General features: G+C 39.0%; 1 protein-coding gene across 1 annotated transcript in view; it reads left to right on the forward strand.

Moving 5' to 3' along the window:
* The window catches only part of Zbtb11 (zinc finger and BTB domain containing 11), a 33,306-nt gene that overhangs the window by 14,500 nt on the left and 3,158 nt on the right, over positions 1-15,648 (forward strand). Inside the window, 8 exon segments of the mRNA XM_034515207.2 lie at positions 4,769-4,827; positions 4,829-5,611; positions 5,956-6,099; positions 6,101-6,133; positions 10,296-10,484; positions 10,486-10,542; positions 12,680-12,824; positions 14,482-14,599. Of these exon segments, the coding sequence (XP_034371098.2) occupies positions 4,769-4,827; positions 4,829-5,611; positions 5,956-6,099; positions 6,101-6,133; positions 10,296-10,484; positions 10,486-10,542; positions 12,680-12,824; positions 14,482-14,599 (1,528 nt within the window).

Here is a 15,648-nt window from a genome sequence, read left to right on the forward strand (position 1 = left end):
TAAAAAAGAACCCTAAAATTTATATGGAAACCAAAACACTTACAAGTAGCAAAAGCAATCCTTGTAACGGTCTGAAAATCGCTGAAGGAAGAGCCCATACTCAGATAATATGCAAAAATAAAGAGCATTTATTCTGCAGAAACAACCAGCATGCGGGGGGTCAACCATTCTTTGAAATGGCAACCCTAAGACAAAGGCACACAGGCCTTTTTATAGGGAGCCAAGGGAACTCTCTAGAAGGATTGGTAATCTAAAATTTCATTGGTGAGTGCTGGGGATGGGACACAGGTGGTCAGTGGCCTGTGTTCCTGTCATGAATGTTTAACCACATATGAAATAGGGTTGCCCAGTACAGGTGGCCCATTCGGAGATATTTCCCCATTTTTGTGGTTATCCCCAAGGTGTTTTTTGGGAGAGGATTTTATGATCTCGCTCTGGATTTTATGGTCTGTTCCTAGAGCTGTTGTCTGTCTTATAACTTAGTTTTTTCAGATTTATGGTCTATTCCTGAAGCTGGTGCCTTATGGCCTTTTTTGATATCAGGCCTGGTCCTTAAAGTAGAGACAAATGGGATCCTTAAATGGAGACAAATAGGGTTTATATTGTTCTTCAGCAGAAAGAACAGTGCTAGAGGTATCATAATATCTGCCCCTGGGATTATATTACAGACCTACATTATTGTAGAAATTTTTAATCCCAGTCTGGGGTTTCTATCCATCTTGATCATTTAGTTCCTGGATAAAAGACACACAGCTTTTATTATTTACAATAAGCCTTAAACAGCACACGAACTAGGTAGATAACTACCTTCTGTGCTGTTAGAATCTACTTTTCTATCAATAATCCTGAGTTATTACTTACTGTGTTTCATCTGGGCTGCCTTTAACTCCAGTTGGCCAGCCCTCAGGGCCACACTCTCATGACTCACCTAATCCATGGCAGCTTCTCCATTCACCTTCTCCCCCATCCCTGAAGGTTCTCCTTCTACCCTCCAGGCCCAAGAGCCCTAAAACCTACCTACCTGTGTCTCTTCTGCCCTGTTATTGGTTATCAGCATCTTTATTCAGCAGTCAGAAATAACTTGGTAACAAGGTCACATAGCTTCAAGTGGGTCTATGTGCACACTCTTTGGAACAACCAAGTCTTGACAGTGCTTGTTTTGTTAGAATACAAGCAGCATCAGGCCAACCCACTACACTACATATTTAGAATTTTACTTTTGACAAACACATACATTGAAGAAAACCAGTTACTTTTAACAGTGTTGGGCAAAATGGATTTGTTGATGATTCATATTGTTCACTAGATCCATATCTCTCACCAAAATAATTAAAAATGGATCAAAGTTTTTAATATAAGACCTGAAACTTTGAACTGCTGGGAAAAGCACTTTAAGATACTGGCACAGGCAAAGACTTTTTAAAATTTAGTAGCACAGGCAATGATACTAAGGATTGGCAAATGAGATATCATGAAACAGAAAAGCAAAGGAAAAACCAAGAGTGAAGAGAAAACATACATCATGGGAAGGAAGAGTCTAACAGCTTCATATCACATTGAGATTAACATCTAGGATATACGAAGAAGTACAAAAATCAAGCATGCACGTAGACACACATACACAAATCATTTGACCAATAAATAGATAAATGCACTGAAGAGTTCTCAAAAGCAGAAATACAAAGACTAATAAATATTACACTAATAAATATTGAACACTCCAGTGTTCAATATCCTTACCCCCTCAGGAGTTCGAATTAAAGTTGGTTTGAGAGGTTGGGAAGATGTCTCAGTAGCTCTTCTAGGAACCCAGGTTCAATTCTCGGCACTCACACAGCACCTCACAACCATCTGGAACTCCCATTCCATGGGATCTGACACCTCTTATAGTCTGAGGACATCAGGCATGAAAGTAATGCACAGACCTACATTCAAGCAAAACACCTATACATTTTTTTAAAAGTTGCAAAAATTTTTTTTGAGATTCTTTTTCATTCAAGTCCGAATAACAATTATCAAGAAAATAAGTGACAACAGATACTGGTGAGAATGTGAGGAAAGAACTGTTATTTACTGGAGTTGGAAAGTATACTTGTAGCCGGGCAGTGGCGGCGCACACCTTTAATCCTAGCACTTGGGAGGCAGAGGCAGAGGCAGGTGAATTTCTGAGTTCGAGGCCAGCCTGGTCTACAGAGTGAGTTCCAGGACAGCCAGGGCTATACAGAGAAACCCTGTCTTGAAAAACAACAAAAAAAAGTTTGGGAAGTATACTTGTGTAGCCATTATAAAAATATATATGGACTTGCTGGGCAAGGTAGCCTGTACCATTAATTCCAGCATTCAGACAGGCTTCTATCAATTGGAGGCCAGCCTGGTCTATATAGTCAGGTCCAGGACAACCAAGGTTATGTAGAGGGATCCTGCCTCATAGAAACAAATAATATAAACAAACAAACAACTCTAAAAATAAACTTTTAGATACTTTTATATCTCTGTTTATTGCTTGACTATTCGTAATAGGTAGGAAATTGAACCAGACTAGATGACCATCAAGATCAATGAGTAAATATGTGGTATATGCACAGAGTGGAAATGCAGTTGCAGAGAAAAATAACGTCAGTGCTTTTGTAAGATAATGGATAGAACTTGAAATCATTGTTAATGAAATATAAATTTGTATATAAGATTTTATCTTTGAACTGGGTTTGTTGGCACATGACTTTAATCCTAGCACTGAAGAGGTGGAGGCAGGTGTATCTTCCAGTTTGAGGCCAGTCTAGTTTATATAGTGAGATCCTTTCTCAAAACAAAATCCAAAAATTTAAAAAAAAAAAAAAAGTGTTTTTTTTCTGTCACTTAAAAAATTTTAAGATTTATTTATTTATTTAAGTACACAGTAGCTGTCTTCAGACACACCAGAAGAGGGCATCAGATCCTATTATAGATGGTTGTGAGCCACCATGTGATTGCCAGAAATTGAACTCAGGACCTCTGGAAGAGCAGACAGTGTTCTTAACCACTGAACTATCTTTCCTGTCCTTTCTGTCACCTTTAAGGACAAATTATCCCTTAAGGAGTTTAGCCATTGTCTATTTTGTGTCATTTATTTCAAACAAGTCTATTTTTTTCTGAGATTCACCTTAGAATATTCAGTGATGAATTCTTTCACTAATGTTTTATTTGTAACAGTTTATTGCTTTAAATAAAAAAAAAATAGTGCATCTTTTTTCTCATGTATCACATTTAAAAGTGTGTATACTTGCTGACTATAAAACTAGAAAGGGGTGGGGTCATGAGAGGAGAGGACGGAATCATAAAGGAGATGGAAGTAGGGCAGTAGCATACGTATGACATGCAAGGAAGACTTAGGACGAGGAAGAGAATCATCTGAGGGAAGAAGGGTGTAGTGGGTGAGGGGCACAGTGAAAGACTGTATAAGCACACATGTATATGACCTCATTCATTTTGTTAACCTAAAAAGTTCATGAAAAGCAAACTTCAGGAAAATAGGCAATGTTTTTTGGACAGGGGAAGAAGAAAAGTGAGTGTTGAATCTAGGACTTGGCAGGTGTGCTGTACCACTGACTTTCACTTGTAGTCTTACACAACTTCATAATCATCTGTTTGTAGAAGTAGAATTACAGTTATCACTGTGTGATGCTTGTTTTTTGCATATGTATGAATATACATATGCAAAAATATATATGTATATATTATATAGAGAGAATTAAAAATGACTGCTGAAAGTAAAGCACCAAGAACTTACTCTGTTACCAAAAATAACAATACTTTATAGTATTAACAAATAATTATATAATAATTATTCCTTGAATCTACGATAAGCAAAATATAAACCAGTGTCTGTGCTTCTATTTGTGTAATGAAAGTTGGCATTAATAGCCATTTAATCTGCATTTTAACTGTAATCTGCAGTATTTATCACCTGATTCATTGCAGAAAATACTTATAGCCCTGGCTTTAAATCATACTTTTTTTGTGTGTGGTTCTTTTTTGAGATAAGGTATCCCAGTCTGTCCTCGAACACTAGGTAGCCCAAGAGATATTCTTGAACTTCTGATCCTTCTTGCTCCAACTTCTGAACACTAAAAGATTACAGAGATACACTACACTTGGCTTATGTTTTTGGTACATTTATTTAGTGTGGACATAGTTCTGTGGGCAGTTAGGAACTGACCTCAAGTTACCAAGCGCCTTACCACCATGAGTCATGTCCACTCCAAATCTTTATTTTTAAAGTGTACATGTAGACCAGAGAATCGAACTTTGTTCAATTAAATTTTTATATGGACTACTATCATTAGAAAATACAGCTATCTATAATAAGTGAGGCGTGGTAAGGGAAGGAACAGGTTGCTTGGTCCCTGTCAATCCACTCTGCTACCCCCTTCCCTTTCTACCCTCAATTCTCCCAGCCACTGTTTTCTTTAAGGGAATTGAGGAACCCCAGGGTTCTAAGGAGTACAGCTTGACAATGGCTGCCTTATAACAACTCTTGAGGTAGTAAGTCTTATTATTTTCTTTTTTATTAGTGGTTTAGAGACTCAGCTCATGGCTGTGAGCTAGTCAAGGTTGTTTAATAGCAACTAGAAATGAGAGAAAACCCAGTGATAGCTAATTGTAGAATACATGGTAATAATTGGTTTTTTTACTATATTTTTTTCTTCTTGTCACAAATCTATATTATTCTTACAAAGTAGTTTTGTGATGACTGACTTTTTTGCTCTTTGACTTTTCTTATTTCTTACAGGTTTCTGTAAAGCAAGCTTCCTTCCTTTGCTGGAATTTGCCTATACTTCTGTACTAAGTTTTTGACTTTTGTAGCATGGCTGATGTAGCTGTCTTAGCTCGCCACCTTTTTATGTCAGAAGTTTTAGAAATTTGTGAAAGTGTACATAAACTAATGGAAGAAAAGCAACTTACAGTGTATAAGAAAGGTGAAGTTCAGACAGTTGCATCTACTCAGGACTTACCAGCACACAATGGAACTACCACACCACCTGGCACTAGGAATGAAACAACCACAACTTTGTCAAGTGAACTTGGGCATTGTGAAATCGTACTGCTGGTAAATGGAGAACTGCCAGAAACAGAGCAGAATGGGGAGCCAGGACAGCAGCCTGCACCTCAGGTTTCTCCAGAGGCTGAAGCTAGTGTGTCCCCTGTAGAATGTATATCTGATCCCCACCCTGAAGTGGGAACTGCAAGCTCAGCAACAGAAAGCAACCAACCAGAGCTCCAGTCTGCAGACATCAGAGAAGATGGCATAGTTGCTAATGTTCATCCTAAAATCTCAAAAGAGAATGTAATCAACACCTCCCAAGAGGACAGTGATATAGGAAATGATACATCACCTGAGGACGTCTGTGCCAAAGACTTTCCAGATCATAGTCAGAGCCCTGACCAACCTGTAAAAGATGAAGAAACTCTAACTGAAGCTACAGAAAAGACAGACTCAGGCCCAGATGATGACACGTATAGGAGCCGGCTTAGGCAGCGGTCTGTTAATGAAGGGGGGTACATCCGGTTACACAAGGGCATGGAGAAAAAGTTACAGAAGCGGAAAGCCATCTCTAAATCAGCAGTTCAACAGGTATGGTATGAAGTTGTTTAGTTTTTTGTTGCTTAACCCTGATAGCATTCTATTTTAGTAACAAACTTAGGCCTATAATAAAAATTACATGGGAGAGTAAGATATGCAGGGAAGCAGTTTACTGCTTGAAGTGTTATATTAGAAAAATACATATCATGGCCTGTGACTTTAAAAATGATACTGAATCTGAACATGGTGATACATGTGAGGCAAGAGGATTGCTCTGAGTTTGAGGCCAGTCTAGGCTCCATAGTACCAGGCAAGCCTGGGCTACATAGCAAGTTCATACCTAGAAAAAGAGAAAATAAACATATTTTCTTAGATTGTGTTTTTTGTCTGTTTAGGTGGCCCAGAAATTAGTTCAAAGAGGGAAAAAGATGAAACAACCAAAAAGGGATGCTAAGGAGAGCACCGAAGAAACAGCTCATAAATGTGGGGAATGTGGAATGGTTTTTCCAAGACGATATGCCTTTATAATGCATACATTGAAAACACGAAAGGGCTAGAGATTACAAATGTCCGGTAAGTACCCTGAAAAGATAACTGAAATGATCCTACAATCATACATGGAGTCCATCTTACCAACTGCTCTGTTACTCTGACTACTTTTTGTTGTTTGTTGTTGTTCTGTTTCTGTTTTCTTTTTTTAAGGTGGAGTCTTACAGTGTAGCCCAGGCTATCCTTGGACTTGAGGTAATCCTCCTAATTCAGGCTTCCAAGTGCTGGGATAACAGGCATGCACAACCACAGCCTACCACTCTTATATGGCTAAAAGATTCTGATTCGTGTTATTTACTTGCCCCACCTGAATTTTTTTTTTTTTTTCATCTGAGCTTCCTCAGAAAGAGGACAGTGAAAAGATTGTTCTTACAAAAACAAACTTGGGGCTAAAGAGATGGCTCAGCAATTAAGAACATTTGTTATTCTTGCAGAGAATGGAGTTTTGGTTCCTAGCACCCTCATGGTGGCTTACAACCATCTGTAGGCACATACATAATATGCAGGCAAAAGACTCAGTGCACATAAAAATGAATCTAAAAAGTAAAAACAAAACAGAAATGTAAAGTAGCAGAAGAGGAGACCTAGGCAACTGAATTCTGTCTGCCAGTAGATGTATAAAGGGACTCAGTAAATTTGGACTAGACAGCCAGTAAGCTGAGAACCAACCCCAGTTGTACAAGTCTCAAGACTCGATGCTACTGATTACTGTGAGACTAGGATCAGTTACATTGCCACCCCTTGGCCAGGAATCTCTTTTCCCTTGAGGTGAAAAGTATCACAACTGCTCTGGGGAGGACAGTGTATAATGAAAGGAAAAGTTTACTTACTGAATATTGAAACCTTTTTAGGTCTTTTCTTACTCAGGTTTCCTCAATGTTAGGACTCAAAGCATTAACCTTAAAATGTTTTCTCTGTAAACAAAGAGAAATCCAAAGTTCAGTAACAAAGGACCTAAAGATATTGTTATCTAGTGCCTAGGGTTGATATTGGAAAGTACTGCTGTCACTTCAATGTCTCCTCTTATGTTGATTGTGCTGGGAATGGCTCTGGGGCCTTGTATATACTGGGTGTGTACTGTACCATAATTATAGGGGTTTCTTTTTGTTGTTGTTGTTTTCTGTCCAGTTAATTATTTAAAATGTTTTACTCTGAAATACAAAATATCACAGCTCTTAGGACAAAAGATTCCTAGGGGGGAAAAAAGTAATTATGAAGAATTTAAAAAAATTACTCAAAAGCAAGGAGTGGCAGTGTACTCCTAAGGGCTTAGCATATGGGAGGCTAAAGCAGGGAGACTGAGTTAAAGGACAGCCTTGACTATATAGATGAGAACCTGTCTCAAAAAAGAAACGGGCCACAAAATATGGTTTACGGAAGAGATAAGAGATTGCATCTATAAAACCAAATTCAATCTTGCCTTCCAAATTGATAGATTCCATGAACTATAGGTTCAACCAGTCAGTGCATGTCAAAAACATTTGCAGGGGCTAGAGAGGTGGCTCAGCACTGAAGAGCACTTGTTGCTCTTGGAGATGACTTAGGTTTTATTCCTATCACCTACGTGGTAGCTTACAACTTCCAGAGAGAGAAATCTAAAAGACCTAAAGATATTGCTAGCCAGTACTTAGCATTGATATTGAAAAGTACTGTGTCTCCTCCTCGTGTCGATTGATGCTGGGGATGGCTCTAGGGCCTACTCCAGGTAACTTCCCCAACTAACCCAGTACCAGGGGATCTGACTCTTTTCTAACTTCAGCAGGCACCAGGTATTCACATGGTGTATATACATGCATGCAGGCAAAACACTCTTCACATAAATGTAAAATTTTCTTAGAATATTTATAATTTTTTCCAGTACTGAATATGTATAGGTTCTTTTATTATTCCTTGGTATCAGCGTTTTAACAACTAATTATGTAGTATTTACACAGTGCTAGGTGTGTTATTTAGAGATTTGGGAGTAGATGGGTAGGTGCATACAAATACTGTGTCATTTTAAGAGGGTCCTGAGATAAGTACTCGGTAGGTTAATGTTCTAGATTCTTTTGCTGTGATAAATACTCCAATAAAAAGGATTTAAGGACGAGGGTTATTCTGACTCACTGTTGAAGAGTGCAGTCCGTCACAGTAGGGAAGTCCAGGGCAGCAAGAACTTGAAGGAAGTGTGTGGTCACACGAGGTCCGTAGTCAGGGAGCTGAGAGCTTGGATCCGTGCTGCTGCTCAGCACTCTTTCTCCCATGAGTTATTTTTGTCGTGTGTTTTGTCACAGCAAAGGGAGGAGTAATGAAGACAGTGTCGGGTGCACACCCGCGGACAGATGCACATTGAGGAAACAACAGCTTTTAAGTACGTGTGGTCTCTAATAAACAGTGATTTAACCTGAAGACTTTACCGTATGGTGGATTAGAATGATGTGATCTCATTGTAAATGGAAGACCTAGATAGTAACAAGTGTCTCAGAAAAGTAGGGATACAATCAAATAAATGTCCCAGGAAATAGAGCAAAGGAATAAATTAAAAAATAGGAATGAAAGAAATGAGAAGATTAGATTGTTTGTAAGTTTTTAAGTAATGTTTCTAGAGCATGGATAGAACGAAAGGAAGGAAGGAAGGAAATTAATTAATTAATTAATTAATTCTTAAGGGCTAGAGAGATGGCTCAGCAGTTAAGAGGACTGACTGCTCTTCCAGAGGTCCTGAGTTCAATTCCCAGCAACCACATGGTGGCTCACAACCATCTGTAATAGGATCTGATGCCCTTTTCTGATAGGCAGGCATACATTTTGTTTTGTTTTTCCAGACAGGGTTTCTCTGTTGCTCTGGATGTCCTAGAACCTTTCTGTAGACCAGGTTGGCTTAGAACTCAGACATGCTGTCTCTGCCTCCCAGGTGCTAGGATTAAAGATGTACATTCCTACTGCCAGGAGAAAGAAGGAAATGCTTAACAACAAAGCCAAAATCTAAGGTAAAGCCCTGGCTAGGCATGCTATTACTTGCCTTAGATCCCAGCACTCGGGAAACAGGCAGACAGCTTTCTGTGAATTTGAGGCAAGTTGAGAGAGAGAGAGAGAAACAGAGAGAGAAAAACAGAGAGAGAGAGAAACACAGAGAGAGAGAGAGAGAGAGAGAGACCGAGAGAGACCGACCGACCGACCCCGACCCTGTCTCAAAAAAAGAAAAAAGGAGGTTTTGCTCAGAACATTGGATGACAAGCAACCTTAGTCTTTAAGTTATTATTTATTTTTATTTTATGTGCATTGGCATTTTGCCTACGTATGTATTTGTGTGATGGTGTAAGAACTCATGAAGCTGGAGTTACTGACAGTGGCGAGTTGCCATGTGAGTGTGGGAATGATACCCGGGTCCTGTGGAAGATCGCACAGTGCTCTTAACTGCTGAGTCGTCGTCCTCAGCCCCAACTGTCACAGTCTTACCCTTCCTACTCGATAGTCCTTATTCCGTTTCCACCTCAATCTCTAGGTATTGATATGTTGCTAATGCTCTGTGTGTGTTTTGCTGTAGTGGTTTGGTTTGGTTTTTGTTGGTTGTGCCAGGGTCTGACACAGATTAGGCAATCACTCTATCCCAAGTAACATACAGACCCTACTATTCCTTCAAGTCCCAACTCAAGCCTACTCTTAATTACCCCCTGTTAAATACTTCACTCTTTAAAAAAAAAAAAACCATATTTCTGTGCTGTGTTTTAATTCTCTCTGGAGTCTTAAGCTTTTTATCTTTATAATCTGGTATCTAGGACATTTTGGTTTTTATTTTTAATTTTTTTATTGTTTTGAGACAGTGTTTCATACACCCTTGGCTGACTTTTGTGTATGCACGTTAAGTGTGTGGTTTCCGTATATATTGGTGGGTTTTTTGTTGTTGTTGTTGGTTTTTTTTTTTTTTTTTTTTTTGGTTTTTCGAGACAGGGTTTCTCTGTGTATCCCTGGCTGTCCTGGAACTCACTCGGTAGACCAGGCTGGCCTTGAACTCAGAAATCTGCCTGCCTCTGCCTCCCAAGTGCTGGGATTAAAGGCGTGCGCCACCACTGCCCAGCATATATTGTCTTTTAAACAATGTATTTGACTATTTATTTTTATAATTATAACCAGATTGGAAAATTGAAATGTGCATGTGTTTTACTTAATGTTTTATATAGGAAGAACTTTTGTTTCTCTTTTTTAGTTATGTAAGAAACAGTTTCAGTATAGTGCCTCATTACGAGCACACCTTATACGACATACAAGGAAAGATGCACCCACATCATCTTCATCCAATTCCACATCTAATGAGGCATCAGGAGCATCATCTGAGAAAGGAAGAACCAAAAGAGAATTTATATGTTCTATATGTGGAAGGACATTACCTAAATTATTACTCTCTCCGCATACATATGCTAAAGCATACAGGTGTAAAGCCGCATGCGTGCCAGGTAAAGACTTATTTATTTGATTACTTCATAAGGTTGGAAATCCACTGTAGTGATGGGGTGGGTTTTATATATACTCTGAAATCATCTTCAAAATTGTAAAATGTCAGGGAAATTCATCTGTTTTGTTGCCTACATTAAGTATGATTCCCTGTTGTAGTCTTTAATTTGCTGTCTGAAGTTATAATTGAGATTTTTGGTGTCTGTAAATTGAAAATGTTGGTGAGAAGAGCTGTTCATCATCCCTTAGCCTTTAGTAAAAATAACCTGTAGTGAGAAAGAATGTGTGGCATAAGCAAATACTGCTCAGAAAAAGACTTTCCTAAGCTGTCTCTTTGCTGTTACTGAGAATTAAGGGTAAGTAAAAGCCAAATCTTGGTTAATGGATCCTGTGATATCCAGCTTTGGGCTATTTAGAACATGGAAGAGTTTCGAGTAATGCCAATAGCCTTACATATAAGCATGGCAGTCTGTTTCATTTATCAAACAATTGTGAAACCAATACAGTTTTATTGTTGTTAAGTTATTTTTAGAACTTCATACATGAGTGCTGTATCTACATCACTTCTGCCCCTCCTGCTCAGGTCTTCAACTCCTCTGTTGCATGCCCTCATCCATGGTGCTTTTTAAATTACTATTGTTTTATGTGTATATGTTTTTGTTTGTAAGCCTATGTATCTGTACACATGTATATACACCCTTGTGGGTCAATTTAGCTTTGCCCATATGTACATACATGTGTCTAGGCCTGGCCACTTGGGATTGGGCATCTTATGTGCTGCTTGTTTCCAGAGGAGTCTGAATCTCCCTCTCTCTGAGCAGCCACTGACCACCCATAGCTCTTGATCTAGGGGTGAGACCATATGGAATTCTCCTGTCTATTTTTTGGCTTGTCAGTTGGTGTTGTCATTGTGAAGGTAATTGCATTGTTCAGGCAACCGTATTCTTGAGAGTCCATGGGTGCAGCTTCCCTGATAGATGGAGAAGACACTGTTTCAGAGCAGATATCCTGGTTCTCTGGTATTCACAGTCTAACCCTCCCCTTTTCTGAGATCTTTTCAGTTGTGGTTAGGAACCCACAGTCATTTGTTTTCTTTATTTTGACCTACCTATTTTGGATCTCTGTAATAGCATCTATCTAATGCAAAAAGAAGTTCTACTTATCTACAGAAATATGGATAAGTATTTAGAATACTTAGAAATATCATTCTAGGACATGACAGTAGGTCTCCTCAGCTCTATGACCTCTCTGCCCACAACTCTTTCTCTCTTTTTATTTTGTTTTTGTTTTTGTTTTCAAGACAGGGTTTTTCTGTATAGTCCTGGCTGTCCTGGAACTCACCTTGTAGACCAGGCTGACCTCAAACTCAGAGATTCACCTGTCACTGCCTCTCAAGTACTGGGATTAAAGGTGCATACCACCACTGCCCAGCCACAGACAGGTCTCTTTTTAAAGCATCTTACTGTATGAAAACAGTTTGTTATAAGAGAACCTTTGATCAGTATTTAGTATTGATCATTAGTCCATGGACAGTTTGTTTTATTTTTATTCTCAGTCACTGAGCTTTTCTTATTTTTGAGGTTAAGCTCTAAGAATTGCTTATTTATAAATGTAAACATTATTTACATTTAGTTGTAAATTAGTATTAGTTGAACCTGTGTTCTTCAGTGTAACCCTACTTAAAATGTGTGTTCCATGGAAAATAAATATAAACTAGGAGAGTAATACCTCAGAGCCACTGACACTGCTGCATTCCTTGTGCTCAACAAGAGATGCCCCGCGTGGGTTGGGGAAACTGAAGTGTAGGCAGGTCTTCATCCAGAGTGTAAGAAGAACTGTTTTATGTGATGTTTTGGAAGATGAGAAGTGCTCTCAATTGAGCTCTCTAAGGTAGGCATTTTGCCAAGCTGACAAGGATAGCACAATGATTTTGCCTACTGTTGTGCACACTTTCAGAACGATGGCAGTTGTACTGAATAAAAAAGGGGCTCAACAAGCTAAAATCCTTGGTGTTGTTGGCTTCACCTAACATTTCTACTTACAGTAATAGTGTGTTCACAGTCATGAGGAATTAATCTTTTCACAGTCATGAGGAATTAAATCTTTTTTGTTTTGCTGCCTTAAACATTTCTGTTTTAGGTGTGTGGAAAAACTTTTATCTATAAGCATGGTCTAAAATTGCATCAGAGTCTGCATCAATCACAAAAGCAGTTCCAGTGCGAACTGTGTGTCAAGTCCTTTGTTACCAAGCGCAGTCTTCAGGAACATATGAGTATTCACACAGGTAATATTATTAGTTTCTAATTTTAATTTAGTATTATGTTGATTGGTTATACTTTATATCAGAACATTATATTCCCAAAACCTGGGACCACTAGGCAGGAGGATGAATTCGAAGCCAGCTTAGACTTCATATAAGTTCTAAGCAAGTCTGATCTATATAGCTGGGCCTTGTCTCAAATTTCAACCCCAAAGTAGAAGTAATTCAGATGCTCGTAAGTTAATGTGGTTCAATCATCAGTGAGCAGTAAAATTTTAAAGTTTTCTTAAATATGATTCTGATTTGTCTTTTATAAAAAATTTTTACTTATTCCGTGTGTATTTATGCATGCATTTATCTGTATATGGCATTTGGGTGCTGTGGCATATTGTTGTAGAGGTTAGGTAAGAATTAGTTCACTTCATCATGTGGGCTATAAGGAAGTGAACTAATGTTGGAAGGGCTGTCGAGCATTGTTCTACCTGCTGAGCCACACATGCATGCTCAGGTGCGCTGTAAAGCAAGGATGTAGGAATGGCCAGTGCTGCACTATTCTGGTTCATAAAGTCTTCAGACATGCCATGTACGTGCACAGTAGCCTTTACTAGTATAATCATGCTCCCATCCTAGCTGTCCTAGAACTTACGCTGTAGTCCAGGCTGGCCTAGAACTCAAAAGATTCTCCTGCCTCTACCTCTCAAGTCCTGGAATTAAAGGCATACACCACCATGCCTCCAAACTTCTAAACCTCATCATCAGTAGTCATGGCACTGACTCTATTCTTGGTCCCAATTTTCTATTTCTGTCAACTGTGTCAGGAGACCTGCCACAACTCTGGGATTCCCATTCTGCATGGACTGGGAAGGACAGGCTGAGCAGAGGTAGAACCATGATAGCTCGGTAGCCAGGCATGGGCCCCTGGTCCACAGAGTACCCTCTGCATCTCCTCTGAATGTTTCTTCTGTTTCCACTTCCTCATCTCCAGCCAGAGCCCCTGTCCTCTTCCTCCTTCCTCTCATATGAATGCTGTAACTCAGCTCTTACCTGCAAAGGTATTTGTCTCAGTGACAGAAAACTACCATGACATTTTAAATATCTTGACAGTTTTGAAAGAGAAAAATTAAATGGAGTTTTTTTTCCCAGTGTTTTGTAAAATATTACTGTTTACTCTTGTATTGATAAAATTTTAACTTCAGAATATGGAAATAATTGATAATCCTAGCTAGCATGTATAAAAGACACACAATCCAGGTATTTTGTTTATAAAATGGAAGCCTGCATTGGGCAGGTTAGCAGTATACTTACTAACCTTATTGCTTGCTGTTTCTCCTGGTCTCATGATCATAGTCTGCTCTTCTCGTGGCAGTCTCTTCCACCTCTGTCTTCTTTCTTTCTCCTCTCCCTCTACCTGCACAACTCCCTCACTCGATCCTCAAGTCGTACCTTTCTCCCTCCACTGCCCAAATACAGGCTCTAACCTTTTATTGACCGGTTAAATTAGGGAACAAGGTTCACATAGTATCACTTGGTACTCTGGAGCAACCACGTCTTGAGAAGCCTGTATTTAGCATTAGAATACAAGCAGCATTAGACCTACACACTAGACCAGAAATGTAATGAATTATGTTGAAAAGATGACCTAATTACTGTATCTATAAGATAGCTTTTCACTTTCTTACAGGAGAGTCCAAGTACTTTTGCTCAGTTTGTGGAAAGTCTTTTCACAGGGGCTCTGGACTTAGCAAGCACCTTAAGAAGCACCAGCCAAAGCCTGAGGTTCGAGGCTATCATTGTACTCAGTAAGTGTTTACTATGTGATGGTACTTTGCTATGCTATCTCACTTATTTGAACATTGCCCTTTTACAAGAAAACATTCAAAGATAACATTAAACCATTATTTCAGTTTACTGAGTCATCAGTCTACCTAGCTTTTACTGTTGGTTTTAAGAGTTTTTTTAAACAGTGATTTGAAGTGACTGTCCAAGGTCCTGTCTAGAGGTGGAGACTTTAAGGCAGAGGTCTACAACCAGCAAAGCTCTTTGTAGGTTTCTTGAAACATTGTATGCTCTTTCTCTTCCCTTAGACTCTTCTCTTTTCACTCTCCAAGATGTTACCTAGCTGTTTTTTAAAATTGAAGTTAAGCTGATAAAATGAAAAAACTAATCACCCTAAAGGGTTGTTGTTTGTTTACTTTTGTTTTTGTTGAGACAGGGTTTCTTTGTGTAACAGCTCTAGCTGCCCTCAAACTCACAGAGGTCTTCCTGCCTCTGCCTCCAGAGTGCTGGGATTAAAGGCGTGTGCCATCGCCACCTGGCTGAAAGCTTTAATACATTCATAATTTTGTTAAAATAAGATGACTAATTTTAGAATCTTCCTAGCACTCAGCCTGATAGCTTGTCAGCTGTCTGAGTGTTCACTAGCAGGTTGTCCAGACTCAGGTCAGCCAGTGACAGCACAGCGTCTTTGTAGATTGTATCTCAGTGTGTTTCCAGCTTTATGTATTTATGCATCTTGATTCCCAGAAAGAGGTTAAGAATCTCAGAGCATCTCATTCTCATGCTTTTGATATTTACATTTCTACAAAATGTATTCTTTGCCCTTAAGACACACTGGCTAATCTATTTGGTTTTAAGCATTCTCAACAAACAATTCTACTCCAAACACACAGTTATACCAAGGTTGGGATATAAATAAAAGGAAAAGATAGGCTCCTTCAGTGAGCCCTCCAATAGGTTCAAACAATCTTAGTTGTAGACCAAGTGTGGTGGTGCATGCCCTTAGTCACAGGGTCTCTGTATGTTGGAGGACAGCAGGGCTACATAGACCCTTTCTCCACAAAAACCCAAA

This window comes from Arvicanthis niloticus, chromosome 12 (assembly GCF_011762505.2).
Source record: "Arvicanthis niloticus isolate mArvNil1 chromosome 12, mArvNil1.pat.X, whole genome shotgun sequence".
Classification (NCBI taxonomy): domain Eukaryota; kingdom Metazoa; phylum Chordata; class Mammalia; order Rodentia; family Muridae; genus Arvicanthis; species Arvicanthis niloticus.